A 21,581-nucleotide genomic window follows, 5' to 3' on the forward strand; every position below is an offset into this window, starting at 1 on the left:
CATGTGATTTTGATATTTAAATATTGGCGCCGCCAAACTCAGCTCGCTCCTCGTTCGCAACGCGACAACGCGTGCGCGTTTTTCAAGTAAACAATTTTGGCAAGCAACAAGGCGCGGTCAGAAATTTGTAAACTTATGTGATGCGGATTTGAATTGATTTTCCTTGTAAGTTATAATTCAATTTTTGAAATTTTAATGTTTTCTCATGCCAAATTAATTTTGCAGATTTCTTTAAACTTGGTTAAAAAGTCTCTCTGTCGAAAATTTATACAGCAATGATCATTAAAGCAGCAGTGACCACCCTCCTGCTTCTCATCATTCACACAGGTTAATTATTTTCAGGAATTATATCTCAATTTCTCTAAAGTTTGTTAATATTTCAGCTGATGCCGGGACTTACTGCTACCGATGCGTGTCCACTCATCCTGGTTGTTCAACGCCCTTCAACTGGTACTGGCACACAGGGCAGTGGTGCCCTGAGGAGGATGACATTTGCGTTAAAATAACCGAGAGGAAAGGACGTGAGTTATACGAATTTGCAATATTTATTTGAAACTGATACACGAAATAATTAGTGAGGGTTTCTTTAATATCCTTGAACCAAGAGTAAAATAATATATAAATTATTTATGTATTATAAATAATGCTCTATTGGACTTCTACAAATTTAGTTATGCATGGCTATTTGCTCAATTTACTGGAACCATGACAATTAATTTGTGAAATGGCCAAAATTGCAAACAGTGAACAATAGAACTGAAGTTTCTTTTAAAGTTTGGGACAAAATTGTAAGCTCCTCCAGTAGGGCTGCCACTCTCCGGGTTTGGGACTCAAAAATTTAACACGGGGAGTATAGGGATCTCTGGGTTTTCGAGTCCAAAATCTCCGGGTATTAGCTTTGGAAGTCTGTCACCCCTATCCTCCACTTCTTGTTTTATTGATTTGTCAAATTAGCCGTGTTGTTAATGATTCACTCAGAAATATTTATTACTTTCTTCCCTTTTCCAGCAATTGAAGTAATCACTCGAGACTGCTTGAGCGCGGTGAAACCATTCCGAACTGACATTCCTGCTGATCGTTATGAGGGATGCCGCTTTGCTTCCAAAGACGTTAAGCTTGCTCACTATGTCAACAACTCAATTGCAGAACTTGACATCAGAAGGTAAATTTTAACTAGCTCTGTTGTCATTAATTAATGTTGTACTTTTAGGGATCACTTTGATGAAACAACATGGTGTTTCTGCTATTTTGACTGGTGGTGCAACAGTGGATTTTCAAACATTCCGTCCAAGTTTCTAGTAGGAGCTATTTTTATATTGGTGAAGTATATACTGCACTAAATCTATTTTTTCGAAAGATATACACCCATGTGACCGCATTGACAGTAATTTGTTAATGCAAACTGCTTAATGTCACTTTTTTATGATCTTAGGTTTATTCTATCTCCGTCCATTTACAATGTTAATAAAAAATAACAGCAAATGAATTAATTCTTTAGTTTGTTAATTTTTAAACACACCTGGCAGCGTGAGCGATTGGAAACATAATTATGGCATGTAATACATTTCGCGACACCGTGTTCAACGAGCAAATGCTGGTCTCTCACTGATCTACAAACAAAATACTCATAGCAATAGCAGCATGGAAATGAGTCCTCCTCCCAATTCATCTCAAACTCATGTTCTTTGGCGCCCTCACTTGATATCACATACTCACAATCATGGACCAGTTTGTCATGCTTTGCATACTGCGTGACAGTTCTGAAGGTTTGTTCACATCCAAAAGCACTGCATCTGTAGAATTTCAATTGCTTGTGGTTGTCAAAATGGTCTAGCGATTGAAAGTTTTCTCTGCATTGAGGGCAGTAGACGTGTTTCATGACTAGATGTCCCACTAGGTCTTCAAGTTTATCAGTTATTTTGTCACAGAATATACAGGGTAAGTAGCTCGAGCTGAATTTGTAGGTCCTTTTCATCTGAAGTCTGCTTTGAATGTCAGTCAGTCTTGCTAGCTCTTTTTGGTCCAAGTCTTCTACATTAGAGAACACTCCTGTTTTAAGCTGGAGGGCTTGAGTAGAGACTCTCTTTAGTGTGGCGACTTTTCCACCATGGCTAGTCGTCGCCATTACTTGGCCTTTAGAAGAACTAGGCCTAATGTCCGAGTGACTGCTTGCATCATCTATAACCGCAGTTTTGAGGATGAAAGACGAGGCCTGCACTGATGCAATTTCAGAACTCTTAACAATCGAAGGCTTAACCCGGATTCGAGGATCTGCAGCACGGAATGAAGGACTCACAGAAGACTCAAGGACTGATTTGTTCTTAAGCGGAGGGATTTTGTCCACTATTGGTGAAGCACCAGTCGCATTTTTCATTTTACACAGTACTTTGTCAGTATTTTGTTGCGTATCACTAGTGCCATTCAAGTTCTCATCGGAGGATGATTGTAACATCATTCGTGGTTGGGGTGATTTGCGAGTTGTTCGAGGGTTGGATTCTCTTGGCTCAAAGTCATTGTTGTCGCTTTTATACTTTTGGTTAATGGATTTGAGCAACCTATTGAGCGCTTCTACACTGTACTCATCTTCTTCTCCGTCAGCAGACTCTTCTTCTTCAACAAGAACAGTTTGCTCATCAGGGAGAACTAGCTCGCGTTGTTGCAGAGGAGCATTTTTCAATTCCTTGGCCACTGCATCATCCTCCGTCCACATCCCTTTGTCATTCTCTGGAAACGGTTTCCGCAGGGTGCGGCGAATGCCAAGCACTTCCTCTAGATCATTGTTCCTGGTAGAGCTTTTCACACTGAAAGAACCCATGGTGTGAATGAGTTCGTTGCCACTTTCAACGCTATTTGGCTTAACATATGGTTCTCCACCTGCGACAACATTTAGCAGGCGTGATTTGTTGATACGAGTAACCCTTGGGCATACAGGGCAGCTATTCATTTTAGACATGCGGTAGAAACAGAGGCACTTTTGGCAATCCAAAATGTCATGGTCTATTTTCATGTGTAGTCTCAAATGTTCAAATAAAGTATAGTTCCGCTGGCAATAGCCGCAATGAAACAGACCAGTTGTTGGGACCTTAGGTCCCATTTTCACAGTCTTCACAGGCACTCTGTTGCAAGTAACTCTACGCAGTTTTCGAACTTCCGTAATATGAACTGTGACCAAATGCTCAGAAACAATTTTCAAATTTTCAAATAGGCCAAAGCAATTCGGACACTCGTAGTAGCAGCAAACACCTGTGACGTACTTGACCATGATTATTCCTTGCTTTACAGCGGGCACAGCAGCGGTTGTTTCCAAACACTCACGATGAAAATTCAGCACATGAGACTTGAGCTGTTCCGAGTTACCAAACTTCACTGCGCAAGGAACACAGTAGAAAGCTGTTGGAGTCCTATTGTCCCCGACCTTGGGAACTTCACTCGGTATCTGAGTTGCCTCGTCTTTTCTCTCTTGCAGACAACTCGCAATGGAAGTACTTGCTTCTTCATCATCTCTTTCAAGATCTATGATAAAGTCATCTCTTTCTGAATCCGAATACGAATAACATGTGTCACTTGCTGTCTCTGTTGTACTATCTTCAGTGCACGATGTTATGCCAGAATTACGAGGTTGGACGTTGTATTCATGCTTTCCTGCTCCCTTCTCAGAGGTATTTTTCTTCCTGAAAACAAACTCAAGTTCTTGTTTGGTTTTCACGGATTGTGTGCGTGTGTTGGTGACTGCTTTTTTCTTCTCCAAGCTGCGAAAGTCAACGACTCTACTACCATCATGAGAGGGGCATTTGTCTGACTCGTATTCAAGATTGTCATCACTGCTTCCACTGGCGGTGGTTTCAAGCTCAGGTGACGAAATAATTCTCTCTGCACATTCAAGCGATGGAATTTCATCTTCCTCAAAATCAGAGGCAATTGGTTCTTTAGCAGAGTCTAATAATTCAATCTTCAAGTATTTTGAGAAATCAAAACTTGCAGAAGTTGACTGTGATGGGTCGTGCACTGAGGCATCTGTAGCTGCAGGGACTGTGATGTTAACAAAGGATACCGTCCTGTTGACTTCCCGCCGTTTATGTCCTTTGTTTGCACATTGATCATCTAAATATCTTTGATTGAAATTAGTGATTTCATCAGTGCAGTCATCAGGCTCAGTTTTTATGGTTATGTGCTTCAGTGGTTTATTTTGATGTGCAGAAAGTGGATCTGGAACAGAACCATTAGTCAGAAAATGCATTAAAATCACCAACGCTTTAATACTTAGTTCTATTCCAGATCTGATGAACAAATCCTCTAAAGTAATGCTGTGCTCCAATAGGTATCGACGGATCTAAAATAATAATTTTAAAACTCTAATAAATGCATATAATTAAAAGTTTACATCTCCACTGTCAAGCAATACTTTGCAAGGCAGTATTTCATATGACTCATTCTTGACAGTGACATTCTCTGAATCAGAATCAGCTTCAGTTCGCTGGGCTGGCTCAGTATTTGACTGTGAGTGATGTGGAAGCATTGTTGGTGTTTCAATCTTGATGGCAGGCTACAAGCAAAGAATAAGAAGATCCAGTTAAGGTTTGAGATGGATGTTTAAGTTAATATATTATGTATCGTGGTTACACCTAAAAAATTTTCAACTAAATTTAAGTTATCCTTGTTCAGTTGAAATTGAATTAAAATTCTTTGGTGTATACCAATATTATGTTTATTTTTTTCCCTGCTCAGCAAAAAAATTCAGTGTACTTTGGAAATCAGGATTAGGATATCTGCACTTCCACAAACAATTTTATCAACAATTAAAAAAAGACCAGGACGCGTGAGTTGCTGACGACTTGTATCTGTGAGAATAGAAGGAATACACACTAATAATTTTAAAAAAATAAGGTAATTTCGTTAGCTTCGCTTTTTAAACGAAATATAATTTGATTGAGTTGTATGCTCCCGTTAGTTCCCCAGAAGCTTATGCCAGTCACTTGATCACTTTCAATATGAAATGCAAGCAACAAAAGTCTGATTTTATTTACGGCACTTGTCACGAATGCGCGGATATGTTTTACGCGCCCTCAATAAGGCTACTTCTGTGACTGAAATCTCAACAATGAGCTAAATAAACAAATTTTGAATAAATATTTTGTATAAAAATTATTAAAGAAACACACAACCAACTCTTTATGTTATGCGGCAATAGTTTCAGCAAAGTTTGAATAAATCAAAAGAAAACGCAACCTATAGTCAAGTCAGTTAAAAAAATATTATAAAATACAAGGAAATATCAAAGTTACCTAATTTGTGTCAGAGTATTAAGCATATTTTAGATGACCACAAATCAGTCAAACTCAAAAATCAAACTAACCCAGGGTAGAAACGAAAAAGCATCGATCGCATTTTATAGACTCGACCAGCTCAGTTATTCTAAAGTATAGATGATTACATAGTAGTTAAAAATAATTTTTTATTTTTTTTACATTTTACAGAAACATGCAACATTTTTAATGTTCAAATTACTAACCGAACAACTGCGTCTCTTTATTGGAGCTGCAATAAGCTGGCTGTAATCTTCATTACAGGATGCGCGATTGAAATTACTAGGCATGCTGCAATCACTCGCTCTTTTACTCGCCCTCTTCATAATTCCGCAAACATGTACAGCAACCCTCGCTCTGAAAAGAATTGTGACACAACATTAACCCCTATGATTGAGTACCAAGCACCGTGAAATATACTATGAAGTATACGCATGCAGGAATGATAACGAAGAGCTAAATTGTTAGTCTGCTTTCAAAAGTCTCTCCTTTAAGTCGAAACAGCCTAATAAATTTTTGTACATTTGTTTCAATTTAAAAATAAATGATTATTTTTGGTTTATTTCTTTAATTGACTTTAAGTTGAAAAAATGTGATTATTGATTGCTGTTTTGCCACGCGAGTTTTGCTCTTGTTTCTTTTAAGATTTAATAATATTAAAATATAATATTCTTGCAGGATAATTACTTTGCTATTCGAGAAATGATTAAATTTACTAAAAGCTAAAATTTTGTATTAATAATTTGTAATCTGAATAGCTATTTCAATCTTTCAAAATTTAACTTACAAACAATTCAGCTAAATTTCAACAGCAATTATTATTTCCTATTGCTTTTCTCGTATCTTTCATGATAACCTAGAAATTAAAATTTGCAATCCCATAAAATTTTTATGTAAATTAATTAAGGTTTAGCGCTGAATATTTAAAGTAAATGCTACCACGGTCAGATTTCATAAGGAGGTGAAAAATAGAGATGGTTGGCTAATTTTAAATATTGAGCCGTTTAAGGGTAGTTTTGGCTTTTATTTACAGTGAATTTCAATAGCTTCTGCAGGATGTACCCTTTTTTAGGGGGGCACAACTCTTTGCTATCGTGATATACTTGTTTATTTTTGTAAAGGAAATATTTTCACTTGACTGGGAACAGGGTTCGTTAATTTTGCAATGCGCAAAAATGCACCACTGGTTTTTTGCGCAAAATACCGGCTGGAAAAAACAACCAGTTTTGGGTTTTTCCGCATTTTTCCGAATTTAACCCGAAAATAGTCAATTATCGCTCCAAAAGAGTCTGAAATTTCAGAAAATTACATTGAGAGTTTTCAGTCTCTTGGTGGAACCAGTGGCTCTAATATTGATTTTGGTGAATCTGAAAAATCCCTATTTTTGGTCATCCATAATGAGATTTTTTATTTTCCTAAGAATAAATGTATTTCGGAAAAATGCGCAAAATTGCAGAAAAACCTGCAAAAAGTTTTTTGCAATGCAGTGGGGTTTTCCGGAAAAATGCGGGGTTTTCTGACTGGGAAACCCCCTATCCATTTATGGCATTTATCATATTTGTTTTTACAGGTTTTGTTTTGTTTTGTTAAACTCAAAGACCTGTGTCTCTCATCTTTCCGCAGTGCAGTGTAATTTTTAAAAAAAATAAGGCGTGCTTTCGATTTGTCTCGCCTAGAGAGCTGGTAAACTCATCACTACTATCGCCGATCCTAATCGTACTAACGCCCAATTTGATATCCTAGGTCAAGGCCAAATGTCAATACTTATCATTTTCGTTTCTTATCGTAATTTCGAAAATGTACTCAAAGGTTATCCCATAACAGTTAACTTTGAGAAATTAAAAAAGTGGTCATTATTTTTTTTAGAAATTCAACTTCAAAACACGGTTATTTCGAGTTTTTTTTTTGTTTTGCAAATATTTTCAACTCCTATCTCGGGTTCTAACCATTCAGAATTGCAATTACTGCACACCGTTAGACTTCATCATGACCGCCACCCTCTTTCAACCCTCTTCTGCTCTAAATTAAAAGCAAGAAGCATGCTTCGTCAGGGCCGGACTGGCCATTGCCATTGAGCGCACCGGGCCAAGCTTAGGCTGGCCCCCCTTCAGCTCATCAGGGGAGGTTAAGGTCAAGACTCGAGACGAATCTAAAACGGTGTGCAGTTTTTACAATGCTGATAGTTCTAACTCAATAAAAACGATATTAGCTAGAAGTTTACAGAATTTGAAAACCAAGAAAAAGTAAAAAAAATCGAGTTGTTTCCGAGTTTTGATGAAAAAAATGCAAAAAAAGAACAACTTTAATTTCGTAGAGTTGGCTCGACCTCATGCCGATTTTGTCCTCCAACACGTGAAATTTTGAAAACTAAGCAATTTCCCCGCGTGCAGATTTTTAAATTAATAATGTTTAGTTCGTGATCCGTGATTATGAACACAGTCAGATACGATATAATAATATGGTTTATGAGTATTATTCCCAGCAAAGGCTGGTCTTAATCCGAAAAACTCAAGAATTGCAATTAAATGGTGGCGCAATCTATAGGTGGTTTAGGTCAACAACTTGTGAATCATCGCCGGGATTTTGGTTTTCAGACCTAATATTATTAACAATGGTTTAACGGATGTGTTAAGATGAGAATATATGTACGCTCTTTAACTGGGGCAACTGGCGACCTCATCTTTTTCCCAAGGGATCTCGCTAGTCGCAAAATACACAGATTGTTGTATATGTATTAACATAATTATTCACATCTCGTTGTTAAACGTAAGACAGAATTATAAGTAAAGATTGCAGTGAAAAATCTGTACATACTCGTCTTTTATACCGTTCAGCTTTCAGTCTAAAATCTAAAAGTTATAGGAATCAATATTACAGAGAGGTGAACACGGGACAGAGAATTTCAGAAAAAGAGCTAATTATTGCGAGCTAATGTTTGTTTACGTTTCAACTGCTTAACAGTAACAGCAGGCTGCTGCCTAGCTGCCTGCCTGCTGCTCAGCTGCTGCCTACCGTCTGTTAGCGAAAAACGAAAGAGTAATAATGTACTGAACAAGTCCGTACCCATAGCCGGAATGCTCGCTTTACCAAGGTCCGTGGCAGTTGTTGCCGATACTGCCGATAGTCTTTTGTCTTTTGGCATAGTTCTACCGTTTTCAGTTGTGGCGCTAGTAACAACTGCTTGAAGGTAACGATTTAACGTTAACGGCCAAACGGGTTTTTAAGCGTTAATTCGAAGACAGTAGACACGTCATCCAACGTGCCGACCCAACAAAATGTTTAATTTGCTTTTGTATGGACGAAAATAAAAAAATTAAGAGATGTACAATTTAAAAAATGTAAACATAATTATAAATAATCTTAAGGAAATTTTAATTTAATAGAGATAAATATGAATGTGTGTTTAATACAATATAATTAATATTTTAAAGTATTATCTTAATAAAATTGTGAAATACGCTTGAAAAGGATAAGATACATAATTAATTCGTTAATTTCATCAGCGGGGGCCATATTCGTACGATATGCGCAGATATATGTATATGGCGTTCAGTGGAGTATGGCGCTAAAAAACGGTCATGTGAAAATGCGCGAAAAGAACCAGGATTAGACCCGTTGCGTTCATAAAAAGCCCCCATTTTTATGATACTATGCAACAGTTATGGATATGGATGATTGAGGCTTAATTAACCCCCGTGCCACTCGGCCCCTGGGACCCCAATAAGGAACCCCTCGCGAAAATGATTTTTGAGCTGACGTAACAAACCACGCATGCGTCAAGTCGTGTTTTGTAGCAAAGCAGCGCGGCGACCAATCAGATTCGCCAGCTCTCTAGGCCCCCTAGCGAGCAACACTCTAGAGAGAGGATTTCTTTGCCCGAGACGACCACGCCCACAATAGAGTGTAAGGAAAGGAGAGTAGATACTAGTAGCAGGCGACAAAGGCATCAGAGGTGATACTCTACTACTCCTTAACTTACGCTGTAGTGTTAGAGTAGTCGTCTCGGGCAAAGAAATCCTCTCTAGAGTGTTGCTCGCTAGGGGGCCTGGGCCTAGAGAGCTGGCGAATCTGATTGGTCGCCGCGCTGCTTTGCTACAAAACACGACTTGACGCATGCGTGGTTTGTTACGTCAGCTCAAAAATCATTTTCGCGAGGGGTTCCTTATTGCGGTCCCAGGGGCCGAGTGGCACGGGGGTTAATTAAGCCTCAATCATCCGTAACTGTTGCATGGTATCATAAAATTAGGGACTTTTTACGGACGCAACGGGTCTAATTGTGTCTTTTGGATCGTAAAAACAAACACTAAACTTGACGCTCCTACGGCAATCCAAAGAGATTATTTTGTCTCCCACATTCAGACGCCATCTTTGATCTGCGGAGTGGGAACCAATTTTATCGCACATCTGGCCCCCCGCTGAATTTCATGTATCATACATGGTACATTTTCATAGTTTTTATATATATAATTATGTGCTATAAAACCTATAAAATAATGATTTGTTAATATTTTGTATTATGTATGTATGCACTAAAAAATAACAATAAATTTAAGCAATCAATTATACATATTTGCCGTTTGCCGATCGATGTATGAGAGAATAAATACATAAGTATGTATAATACATACATATGTACATACATACATAATCTAGCTAATAATATGGAAGACTTGCACTTCTTCTCGCTAGGATAGGGCAATAACCGCATTAACATTGATTTTTTCCACTTCCCATCAAAGCAACAAAAGTGAAGTGAGAGATGGGTGTCGTGAGTGATCGGAAAGCGTACATAGGTCCCCTTTACACCTTTACATTTACATTAATGTCTACTGTCTGTGTCGGTGCGAGTGTGTCTACATTAAAATAATACATATAAATATTATGCCGATTATGCCCAACAAAAGTTTTTACTTTTTTTCTTGAACCTCCAAGCTGCAAGTAATGGTTTTGGCGGGATTATTTCTACTCTACAATATAATCTCCCCCACTCACACATTGCACTCCAGGGAAAGTGGGAAGGGCTGCTGTAAGTTTGGATGAGGTGATGTCAGATGGCACTACGTACGTTTGTTGTTTCGGGTCCGTGACGAAACGAAAAAGCCGCATCGAAAAGCATTGAGCGCAAACATGGCAGGCTAATCCAGCCGTCGACGAAACGATCGCGGTCTTTTTTCCCTTACACCTTAGATGTTCGCCAATTTGTAAATCACGCTTGCTTCCAATCTCTTATAAACAAAGTGAGCACACGCCAAACTTGAGTTGTCCGTACCGTCTCCTAAATCCACTGTGAAACCCGAAATCGCCGCTGCACAGCAATCTTTTCTCCCAACGCGGAAACGAAACATTTCAATAAAGCTGTTGTATCGGCCAGAACCCGGATCTACTTTGAAATCATAGTTTAAGCTGGCTAATTTGAACCCTGCTTGCTGTAGTCCAGAAAATATTTTGTCAGAACGGTAAATTGCTTCTCATGGTAATGTAAATAAATATTCTACAGACCTAATTTTGCAGCACATTTCTATGTAAATTTAGCATTGTTGTAAATAAAAATGTCCGGGCAGTAAAATTTTCAATCGAGATTGCTTTCCCCAGGCTTAGGTGGATTAGGAAAGTCTGTAACTGAATTCGTCCACAGATGATGCAGTTCAGCCAACCACCCCCGTCGGCGCCGAATATGTCGGTTCCTCCGCCACACGTGCCTACACCCTTTGGCTCCAGGTTTGTTACTTCAATCGGCTCTGTGACGGTTCACCTCAGTGAACCTCAAGTCTCCAGGCCGTTTAGACGGCACTGGGTTCGAAAATTGACTCAAGAAACCCTAAAAATTAAAAAATTAAATCTTGACATTTATTGAATTATCAAAAATTTAATTGCTGAAGTTAACTTTGTTTAGCTTAAGTTGACTAAATTCGTTGGGTTAGTTGACATAATTTTGAAAGAGTTAAAAAACCTAAAAATTCCCGCATTTGGGCCTCATGTATTCGAATTAATTTGCCTGCTATCTGAACATTTAAAATTGCCACTTCAAAACCCTATTCAAATCTCTTTACGTTCTGGGAGACGACATATCGCTACATATTTTCACATTTTTTCGTGTCTATCTTGAGAACGTACTGCCGATTGTGAATTATATATATATATATATACGTCGTGTTTTCCAGGGCAGGGAGTGTTGTAATTAATTTTTAATTTCAAGTTCAAACTTAGCCAACCCCTGTCATCTGAAAAAAATGGGAAAATTTTGAATTAAATTAAATAAATTTAAGAATGCTAAAAATTAACGATATCCTTAATCCTTAACCTTCACGGCAATTAACTATGTTTTTTAAACTCCATACATGCTGAAGCTGAATCTAATTTTTGCTCACAATTATGCTTTAAATAGTGTTATTGTGTATGAAGAATTCGATGTCAGGCTTACAGGAACAAGTATTTAGGTTCAAAGTAATTTTATTGCAGATCAGCAGAGCAACTATGCCCCATACATTCATACATCCAGAACCCAACAAGTAACATGACAAAACAATTATTTTGCTCCAGAGGGAAGAGATAGCTGTTTTTAATCCAGTTTTTGTTATCCTTTATAAGTTTTTATAATGACAAAAATTTAACTATTTAGGTAATTTAAGTTTTCTGACCTATTATTGGATAAAAACTGATTTTTGCTGCTTTTGGAAAGCAAGTAAATCAGCTTTGTGGTCAAGTAGAGTTACAGGTGTTACACAGACTAACATTTCTCGAGTTAGTACCATTTATTTCTTTTTCAAAATAGATGTGTGACTTAGAAAATTTAATTCAGCTCTCCCAAATTTTCTCAATTTGAGTGCCAAACATTAATAATTCATTCTTTTTCAGCAGAATTTTTGGGAGCGGTGGCGGAGAGAAGAGCAAGTTTTACACGCCTTTCCGCAACTTCAACAAGGGCGGCGGCATGGACTCCGAGTTTGACGGCAAACGTCTGCGCAAGAGCGTGATGCGAAAGACGGTCGACTACAACTCGTGCGTGGTGCGGATGCTGGAGAACCGCGTGTGGCAGCGCGATTGGCGCGACCGCGCTGCGCTGCAGCCTGACCAATTGTTCCTGCCAGAGATGCTGCCGCCGGCCGCGTACCCAGACAACGCCAGCAACGCAATCACCACGCGCTTTGTCAAGTCGGCAACCAACAAGATGCGCTGTCCGGTTTTCTGCCTCGCCTGGACACCAGAGGGCCGCCGCCTCGTCACAGGCGCCTCCAGTGGCGAGTTTACCCTGTGGAACGGACTTACCTTCAACTTTGAAACTATTCTCCAGGTTCTTAACTCTATCTGCAAAACTTTTATCTTATATATACATTATTTTATTTTCAAATGTAAGCAAAGAGCCAAAATATTGTACTTTTAATTGATTTTATCAATTTTATAACATACTTGTTGAAAATGAATGCAGCTTTCTTTGATGTAGAAATACGGAATAAGAAACACCGATATAGCTGCATTTAGTTTCAACTTAAAAATTAAATGAAACCCTCGAGTGCATCTGCCTTCATTGGTTCATTGGTATTAACCAAAAATATTCACTTTTAGCGCATGCATTTTCATTGCGAAAATCTGACACAGGAACTCTAATTTTATGAAAACCTACACATTTGAGTAAAAAAAAATTGCATATTAGAGCGGAACTTACCCTTGTAAGCAAAATTTGCAGAAAAAAATACAAGCTGCTACATTTGATTCAGAGGCATGAGGCAGAGCCAGTCCTTTCATAGTTAGAAAAAAATTCAGTCCAACTCGCTTCTTGCTGGTTTCTTGATCCAACTGTTAAAAGCTGTCTTATTATCAATGGCTTCTTGCACTTGATTTAATTTAGTTCCAATAGATTTATTTTCTAGCATGATACTAACTTTTTATTTAGGCGCACGACAGTCCTGTTCGAACAATGGTGTGGTCGCACAACGACATCTGGATGGTGACAGGTGACCATGGTGGCTATGTCAAGTACTGGCAGAGCAACATGAACAACGTGAAAATGTTCCAGGCCCACAAAGAGGCGTTGCGTGGAATAAGGTATGTCTCACTATAAAACTGAAACCTACAGATACAAAATATATTGTCGTAAAAGAAGACGGCTAGATTTTTCTACAGCTAAATCAAATTTACCCTATCTTTTTATTATAGTTATAAATCTCTTTTTACTTATGCAAGATTTGTTTTTACAGTTTCAGCCCAACAGATCAAAAATTTGCCACTTGCTCCGACGACGGAACTATCCGCATTTGGGACTTCCTTCGTTGTCAGGAGGAACGGATTCTCAGAGGTCAGTTTTCTGTCTGTCAACTTACATGTGTGAAACTGCATCTTTTTTCACGGTCAAGAATTTTTTATTTTGAATTTCCGTAGAAGCAGTCTGGGTTGTAGAAATTTGAATTAAATGTGAAACCTTTTGCAGGTCACGGTGCTGACGTGAAGTGCATCCACTGGCACCCACACAAGGGTCTGATCATCTCTGGCAGCAAGGATAACCAGCAGCCAGTAAAGCTATGGGACCCCAAAAGCGGCCAATCGCTGGCAACCCTGTAAGTTTTTTACAATCATTGCAGCTGGCACGGAATGACTGATTCGTTTGTTGCAGACACGCGCACAAGTCGACCGTGATGGACGTCCGATGGAACGACAATGGCAACTGGCTAGTCACAGCCTCTAGGGACCACTTGCTCAAACTGTTTGATCTACGAAACCTATCGCAAGAGGTGCAGACCTTCCGCGGGCACAAGAAGGAGGCAAGTGCTGTCGCTTGGCATCCCGTCCATGAAGGCCTCTTTTGCAGTGGAGGCTCGGACGGCTCCCTCCTCTTCTGGAATGTTGGGTAAGTTGCCGAAAATAAAATTTAAATTTAATTGATGGGGGAGCCAAATTCGTCCCATTGAAAATGTATTTCTTCTTACGATAACTCTTAAATCATTGGATACTACACAATATCAAGAATTTCACCAAAAACTAAATACTGGATCCTAAGAGTTTCCTTGTTTTCCCCTTTGAAACAGTTTTCGCTTGGCTTTTATAGGTCACGTGTCAAGTTCATAATATTTTCTACTTGTGGTTACGGATTAGATTTATCAACTCTCACAAATATTATTTCAGTGCGGACAAAGAGATTGGCGCGATAGAGCAGGCACACGACAGCATTGTGTGGTCTCTAGCTTGGCACCCACTGGGCCACATTCTAGTGTCCGGGTCGAACGATCACACAAGCAAGTTCTGGACACGCAATCGACCTGGCGACCAAATGCGGGACAAGTACAACCTGAACACGCTGCCCGCTGGCATGTCGGGCTATGATGACAATGAAATCGGTAAGAACTAATCTTTTGGTACCTCAATCTGCTTAACTTACACCTGATTGCAGACGACATGGCATTGATTCCTGGAATGGGTCCCGACGACAAGGTGGATGTGCCTTCAGGGACTACTTTCACGCCCTCAAGCAGCCTCGACCCTGCTGACATTCCTGGCTTGGACTTTGACAGCGTCCATGACATGCACAAGCCATTGAAGAAAGTGCCCTACGCCAAGCCTATTCCCAAGAACTTCCAGGCGCAGTGGAATGAGACAAAGAGTAATAGCAACTTGTTTTTAAATACCTTATGATTTAATCTAAAATTGGACAGACATAAATGATCCCCTTTATCTTTACCTTACTCTGTTCTAATTCAACACAAATTAAAAATTGCAGATGAAGATGAGGAAGGAAGACCGCGGCGGGGCCTGACTGAAGAGCAAGTGGTTGAAGTAATTAGCAAGTTCATTGAGCAGAATCCGCCGCCAGGTTTCGTGCCCTTGAAGGAAATTGAGCCAGAGGCCATCATCCTCTTTGGCCAACTAATCAATATTGTTTGTGAGTGTTTCCATGACACAGTATTTTTATAAATCGAAAATATGAACAAAATAACTAAAAAATTGCCTCATTTTCTATCATTAGAAGGCATGAAGTTAATTCAGACATAATTTTTCAGCTGACTCACCGCTTGCCCGGGCAATCAAAGGTGGTTCTGACGCAGTGATGCAATTCCTCGAGTCAGGTGGCATGCCTGAGTTGAGCGACGAAATACACAGTTACAGAATAGCCGCCACCAAGTCAGACGATGATGACAACAATCTTGAGCTCAGGCCTGATGAACACGAAAGCTACCAAGGCGATGAACAAGGCCCTGAGGTATTGTGCTTTTCTGAGTAGATGCAAATTTCTGAATCCTTCCTAGTTTTAAACCAAAATCATGTTTTGTTCACTAATAACATTTTATTTTGTGTATAGGTGGATGATTTTGAAGAGGATAATGACAACGAGGAGTGGTCTGAATACGACGAAAAGGAGTCCTCTGATAATCCATTTCAGCGAGCAAGCAGCTTTGGCAGCCAAGACAACTTCAACGCGCCCAACAACCCCTTCGATGGCCCCAACTTCGGGGGCATGCCGCCTCGCTTTCCTCCGCGCATGGATTTCCAGCAGGGAAACTTTCGGCCGGACTTCCCACCAAGACCTTTCGGACCCAGAGAAGGCTTTGGAGGCCCTCGAGGTCCTTTTTCAGGGCCTCCGCCAGGGCCATTCAACTCAAATTTCGGCCGAGGGGGCAATTTTGGTGGACCGCCTGACAACTTCAACCGACCCCCAGGACCGTTTGGACCCAACCAAGGCAACTTCCGGCCGATGGGCAACTTTGGCAATAACCAAGGCGGCAATTTCGGCAACAACCAAGGAGGCAATTTCGGCAACAACCAAGGAAGCAATTTCGGTAATAACCAAGGAGGAAACTTTGGCAACAGCCATGGGGGCAACTTTGGCGGGAACCAAGGGAACTTTGGTGGCCGGAGCCAGCAGGGCAACTTTGGAAACTTTGGGAACTTCAACCAGGGGGGAAATAACTTTGGGAACAACCAGTTCCGCGACGACCCACGCTCCGGATCGAGAAATCAGTTTGGTTCGCGCGGCGGCGGTGGCGGCAGCGGTGGCCCTGACCGCAACAGAGACAGACAAGGTGATTCAGGGGGCCGCGGCGGCTGGCGTGGAGGCCCACACCGCGGCAGAGGTGGCTGGAGAGGAGGGCCTCCCCGCAACTAGTTGTGAGTGCAGTGAGACTCCCAAGTGCAAGGACACGTCCAGTGGGTTTGTGTCGATAGACTTCACTTTCACGAAATGTAAGTTTTCAATATTAAACCTGTTCTTCGGCGAACTATGCTTTTCTTTCTTTTATTTTAAAATAATCTGACATCATCAAGTGGTCATACACTAGATTAACTAGGCTATTTGATTTTTTGCTGATTCATTTTTATTTATTAATTTATTAAAATGAGCATTTTATAACTTTTTCGCGTTTTGCTTTGTTTGTGAATTTTGTCAGAAAACTCAAGGGTTTAATTTAGATCAAGGTATTGGATTTATCATGTTCTATTTCATGCTATTTAAAAAGTTAATGCATCAGTTTCCTCCACTCGATATTGCTGACATTTTAGTTTAATTAATGCTGCTTGTTGGATCCTATTTCTGCTCTATTGTGATTGCTAGGACTGCGAATTTTAAACGTTTTTTCCAGGACTCATTATTTAGACTGTTTTCCGCGCGAATAAGTTAGTTAGACTTGTCTCGACTTAGATAGCCAAGGCAATATAAGAGTGCCATCCCTTAAACCGTTTCAACCCCCAAGATTAAGCGTACATTTGAACACATCAGGATGAGAACGTCTCCAGGGGCTAGATATGCAATGCGCTTCACAACCACAGCAATCCGTTTGCCTATGCCTACATTAAATTAAAAAAATCGAGTTAAATATAGATGACAATACATAGATGTTTTCAGCTATTCAATTATTTTATTGCATTTTGCTTGTGGGTGGGATGCCTCCACTAGCTCAAGTATTTAAAACTCCTTTATATTATCTGGATTGTGAACGCAGAAATTCCTGAAATGACATTAAGCGGACCATGCAATTTAGAATATTCTAGCTTCATCGAATTTTGTCATACACTTCCGTATTGGACCTATATTATTAGCAGTGGTGAGTACGATATGTACCCAGAATGCAGGTGTCGTCTGTGTCGACGTCCTTTGCTTGACGAAACGATCATCGTGTTCTCCTTGTACGTTGTGGGCCAGAAGGGCACTACTCGCAATTTCGTTGACGCGGACAACAAATCCATTATTCTATTGAATAATGATTTTCTCTGCAACCACTGCATCTTGGAGGCCAAGTATAGATATTTTAAATAAAAGTGATTGCGTCAGAAAATGAAGAATCTCCTTTTCCACACAGAATTTGTATGTTACACCATGAACCCTACGAGCATTGGGCTCATGACTACAGGGCTACTCTCCTTGAATCTAACGAAGCCTATGATTCATCGGATTCATTCAGTGAAACTGGTTATGAGCTCACCAAAGGCCCTGCTAGTAGGCTGTTTCATTTTACATTCCATTTTATGATTTTCGTAATTCTAAAGCAATTCTTGTATTTGATAAAAGGAGAATTGCGCGAGTTCATCATTGTGAAAAATTTGGTGAAAACGGCGGACTTCTTGTCTTTTCTTGTTCACTCAATCCTCTTTGCCTAGGGAGTTTTGTTTTCTTATAAACATATGAAAAAACGATAAATTTATTATTTGAGCGCGAAATTCTTCGAAACATAAGAGTACTCTGTAACTACAATTTAATAAATCATGCCTGTGTTTCAGATCTGAGAGTAAAGCGTTACCTGGTAGGAAAGTTTAAAAGTTGGACTACTTTCCTTGGCAGGATAATCAATAGTATTTTTGCGTAAATGAATTCTGGACAATATCCATCTATACAAATTGATGAAATCCGTTATTTTTATTCCTCGTGAATAAAGCCAACATAGGAACATTCAATTGAGTTGCGCGTCAACGATAATTGTGTCAGTTTTAAAATCCACGACCAGCAGCTTCCACTTATCTATATGCAGCTGTACAGTGAATGATTTTTACAATGCAAGTATGTCACTTGACTGCAATTGATAAACGTTTATAATGAATTTATCTCTTATGTTTAAGCGGGTAACAAGTATGAATTAGAAATATGGAAGAAAAGTGAATATGCGGTGCAGCTTTGACAGAAATTTCAACAATCACACAAGACATTTTACTTCTGTAGAAATTTCACCATTTTGATGAATTTAACTAAAAAGTTTAAATTTACTAGCAGGACAAAGCGATACCAAAAATTTAAAACTGAACAAGCGAACAAAATAAATCCCGTCATGAAATTTTAGGAAATACGCGAAATACGTTTGATTGATAAACCCACAGCCCTGAAATATATATTTTGCTGATCGAAATTATTTCTAAATATCTCCCCGACTGCGAAAAATATGTTGTTATAATATTCGATTGACTTGCAGGCAGATTGAGTTTAGACAAAAATAATGTGTTTTCAAGAATGGAGAAAGTGTAAGAGGGGGCGAGACGGAGGCACTATAGGTTTTCGCCTGCCTTGCGAGTTAAATAGTGTTAACAAGAAAAATGATAAATATCACAGAATCGGAAGTTCGACATCAGGTAGCGGTCACAATATGTTTAAACGTAATACCCATTTTTTCTATTTATCCCTGTCTGAGAACCGGGAATAAATTAATTCGTTATTTAATTAATTTGTCTCGCCTCAACTGATGTACAGGGATTTTTGTATAAATAGTTTTTTTATTGTATTTATTCAATGGGCTAACATCATTTTAGTAAAAACACTCGTACAGTTATTTCATTTGATAGGAAAAACAAAGAAAAGGGCAACAATACTTAAAGAAACCGTATTTTTGTAAAAACATCACTGTTTTAACAATCGTAAAAAATTGTTTAAAATAAATATTTTAAAAGTAAACGTTATTTTCAGCATATTTCCCACCTAAAGGTATTTTTGAACCCCCATAGGGCATTAGAATGTGAGGAATGTGCTCAACTCGAAGAAGCGCAGTATCTCATTAATATGATTCCGAGGATATTTCTCCATCCATCGTAACTTTCAGGGCCATTTAGAAATATTTTTATAGAGTGTGAGTGTCGTGGACAATGTGTAGCTGCGATCAAACTAATTCCAGGTGCATCCTGTGCAAACGCCCTCTTGATGACACAATGATTAACAACATACATATTCTCGGTGCGCCTCTTACTCAAAAAGCATCAGATAGAAATCACTCTTGATTTTCATGGTTTTTTAACCAAAAAATCGATCGATTAACTACATTTAGTACAGGATGACACCAACGAGAAAAACATAAAAATGTAATATAATTAAATGAATATGACAAAATCTCGATAAATTCAGTTTGTTTTATTTACCCCGAGCAAACCAGATTTTCACCAAAATCTCATTATTTTTCCCGAAGTAAAAAATTGCCTAAATTAAAGGCGCTCAAAGTTGTGTTTAAAAAAAAACGCACTGCTTCAAAATCGATTATCTTGACTCCCAGAATTGCAAAAGGATTGAAATCGATGCTAAATGATTGTCACCCCTCTGGAGGCTTCCAGGGGTGGGTTCTGGGCTTAACAAAACCATAGGCGAAATTAGCGTTCTTGGTGTCAATTCCAGTTCCGATGGGGAAAAACATAGAAATCGACAGCAAGAACGCTTTTCGGATTAAAGTGTTCTATAGCCCAAAAATCACCCCGGAAATTAAATTTTGAATTTTGACATTGTTACATCAGTTAATTTAACAAATTTAAGCAGAGCTACATTTTCAGTTATTAATTTTCTGCTCAAATCCCCCAGCAGGAAATATATAGTCAGCCACTAACAACTATAATGCAATATACAAAAGCGGTCTTTCATTCAAGCGTGTTCTGCGCCCCAAGTACAAAACTCGAAGCAGATTGCGTTTGCAGTATTATTATTTTATTATTGGAATTGTCCGCTGGTATCGAGTGTCTGCTGCTGTGTGCGGCAACGAGAGGTGTTGCAAGGTGATTATGTCACCCCTACGCGCGCGGGATAGCTAGTCAGTGCTGAAGAGTGAAATAGGAGACGCGCGCGCTGTGATTCCTCCCCCCGCGTGCACATCTCCCTCGACGCATCCCCGCGCGGTCTTGTCTACCACCACTGCGATGGCAAAAATTTAATCTCAACACTCGTATAAACTTTCCAAACGATATCAAGATTTACAAATTGAATCAACAAGTTATTATGAATTAAATGAATATTTTCGGATTTCTTAACGCTGTTATTAATTCTTTTTATGATAAATACGATCTGTTATGGGGAAGTAAAATTGAATAAAATTGGAAAAAGAGAACAATATGTTGATTAATTTACCATGTAAAATTCAAGAAATCATTAAATATTTTCTAATTTTTTAACAGATTAACTATCACATGTTGCTAAAACCAATTTAGATAAGTGTCGATATTTTTTCTAGGTTGAACAATTGAATATGCTAGTGAAATTTGTGAAACTGTGGAATATATTCATGTCGGTTTTAATAAACTTATCAATTTTAACTTTTCATTGGTGATAAGAAAAAGATTATTACTGTGACAGCAAAAGTGGAGGGTAAGCACCCCCTATGCTAAACCCATCAGCTGGTCAGGGGAGGACAAGACGAGTCTAATGGTGTGCAGTTTTGGCAATTCTGATGGTTAGAACCAGAGATTCGGAAATTGAAATATGTGCAAATCCTCGTTTAATCGTCTTTAAAGTGGCATTTCAAGAAAACAAAAAACATTATCGCAGACAAAGTTTCACACATGTGATAGGACAGCTTTTAAGCACATTTTAAAATTTTCAACACCCCAAGCTCCTTCTCATTCCCAAAATTTTAATCAATAAAAACCCTAAGACATTAAATTTGGTTTTAGTTTGATTGGGCTCAGCGAGAGAGAGGAATTCTAAAGCTACTTTTTTTAAATTGCGCCACGGCGAGATGAGCCACCGGGGTCTCAAAGTTTTCCAAAATTGTCCCGTAAAAACCGCAAAAGTAATGTTGATGACGCAATCAACTAGTAAATGACTGATTTCAATGGTGTTAGTTTACTTGATCTCATACCAATATTGTCCTCCAACCTCCAACCCGTGACATTTATTCGTCCGTTGTAAGTCAAACCAAACAGGGTATTTTCACAGCAAGGATGTGGTCCACTTTAAATAAAATAAAAAATAAATCCTTTTTCAAACCTCCTCCTCCTCCTCGTCCTCCTCAAACAAAATATGTTTTTGATTATAATTTAACTTTCGACATTTTTTGCAGTTTCAAATAATTTTTTTAATACGTCAATGAAGAATTTGAACTAAGGATGCCGACTGCCGAC

At 39.0% G+C, this 21,581-nt stretch overlaps 3 protein-coding genes across 12 annotated transcripts; 2 read left to right on the forward strand and 1 right to left on the reverse strand.

Moving 5' to 3' along the window:
* The first annotated feature begins 42 nt into the window (after positions 1-42).
* Positions 43-1,491, forward strand: crim (QVR superfamily protein crim). Its single transcript, XM_065489241.1, has 5 exons — positions 43-165; positions 226-327; positions 384-521; positions 1,009-1,162; positions 1,211-1,491. Exons 2-5 carry the CDS (start codon positions 276-278, stop codon positions 1,338-1,340), a joined length of 474 nt encoding a protein of 157 aa, XP_065345313.1. The 5' UTR covers positions 43-165; positions 226-275; the 3' UTR covers positions 1,341-1,491.
* On the reverse strand, positions 1,413-8,426 carry LOC135942898 (uncharacterized). Of its 4 annotated transcripts, none has more exons than XM_065489240.1 (5): positions 8,367-8,426; positions 5,510-5,660; positions 4,382-4,543; positions 4,261-4,330; positions 1,413-4,206 (listed from the first exon to the last, which is right to left on the reverse strand). In XM_065489240.1, exons 2-5 carry the CDS (start codon positions 5,627-5,629, stop codon positions 1,487-1,489), a joined length of 3,072 nt encoding a protein of 1,023 aa, XP_065345312.1. In that variant the 5' UTR covers positions 5,630-5,660; positions 8,367-8,426; the 3' UTR covers positions 1,413-1,486. The 4 variants fall into 4 exon arrangements, with proteins under 4 accessions (XP_065345312.1, XP_065345311.1, XP_065345310.1 ...); XM_065489239.1 differs by having other exon boundaries at positions 8,247-8,368; XM_065489238.1 differs by lacking the exon at positions 8,367-8,426 and adding an exon at positions 8,118-8,182.
* Positions 8,427-10,359: 1,933 nt separating this feature from the next.
* Positions 10,360-16,512, forward strand: Wdr33 (WD repeat domain 33). Of its 7 annotated transcripts, none has more exons than XM_065487936.1 (12): positions 10,360-10,467; positions 10,939-11,021; positions 12,159-12,594; positions 13,195-13,346; positions 13,499-13,596; positions 13,729-13,855; positions 13,912-14,145; positions 14,421-14,632; positions 14,686-14,895; positions 15,013-15,174; positions 15,293-15,492; positions 15,592-16,512. In XM_065487936.1, exons 2-12 carry the CDS (start codon positions 10,939-10,941, stop codon positions 16,393-16,395), a joined length of 2,718 nt encoding a protein of 905 aa, XP_065344008.1. In that variant the 5' UTR covers positions 10,360-10,467; the 3' UTR covers positions 16,396-16,512. The 7 variants fall into 7 exon arrangements, with proteins under 7 accessions (XP_065344008.1, XP_065344011.1, XP_065344006.1 ...); XM_065487939.1 differs by having other exon boundaries at positions 10,361-10,467; positions 12,162-12,594; XM_065487934.1 differs by having other exon boundaries at positions 10,369-10,540; positions 10,896-11,021.
* The last annotated feature ends 5,069 nt before the right edge of the window (positions 16,513-21,581 follow it).

Source organism: Cloeon dipterum, chromosome 4 (genome assembly GCF_949628265.1).
Source record: "Cloeon dipterum chromosome 4, ieCloDipt1.1, whole genome shotgun sequence".
In the NCBI taxonomy this organism is placed as follows: Eukaryota; Metazoa; Arthropoda; class Insecta; order Ephemeroptera; family Baetidae; genus Cloeon; species Cloeon dipterum.

Coding starts and splice junctions, on each gene's coding strand:
- crim (XM_065489241.1), top strand. CDS start 276: ATGATCATTAAAGCAGCAGTGACCACCCTCCTGCTTCTCATCATTCAC. Junction 522..1,008: donor AATAACCGAGAGGAAAGGAC/GTGAGTTATACG, acceptor TCCCTTTTCCAG/CAATTGAAGTAATCACTCGA. Junction 1,163..1,210: donor GCAGAACTTGACATCAGAAG/GTAAATTTTAAC, acceptor TTGTACTTTTAG/GGATCACTTTGATGAAACAA.
- LOC135942898 (XM_065489240.1), bottom strand. CDS start 5,629: ATGAAGAGGGCGAGTAAAAGAGCGAGTGATTGCAGCATGCCTAGTAAT. Junction 4,331..4,381: donor TATTGCTTGACAGTGGAGAT/GTAAACTTTTAA, acceptor TTATTATTTTAG/ATCCGTCGATACCTATTGGA. Junction 4,207..4,260: donor CAGATCTGGAATAGAACTAA/GTATTAAAGCGT, acceptor GTTCTGTTCCAG/ATCCACTTTCTGCACATCAA.
- Wdr33 (XM_065487936.1), top strand. CDS start 10,939: ATGATGCAGTTCAGCCAACCACCCCCGTCGGCGCCGAATATGTCGGTT. Junction 13,347..13,498: donor GAGGCGTTGCGTGGAATAAG/GTATGTCTCACT, acceptor TTGTTTTTACAG/TTTCAGCCCAACAGATCAAA. Junction 13,597..13,728: donor GGAGGAACGGATTCTCAGAG/GTCAGTTTTCTG, acceptor AACCTTTTGCAG/GTCACGGTGCTGACGTGAAG.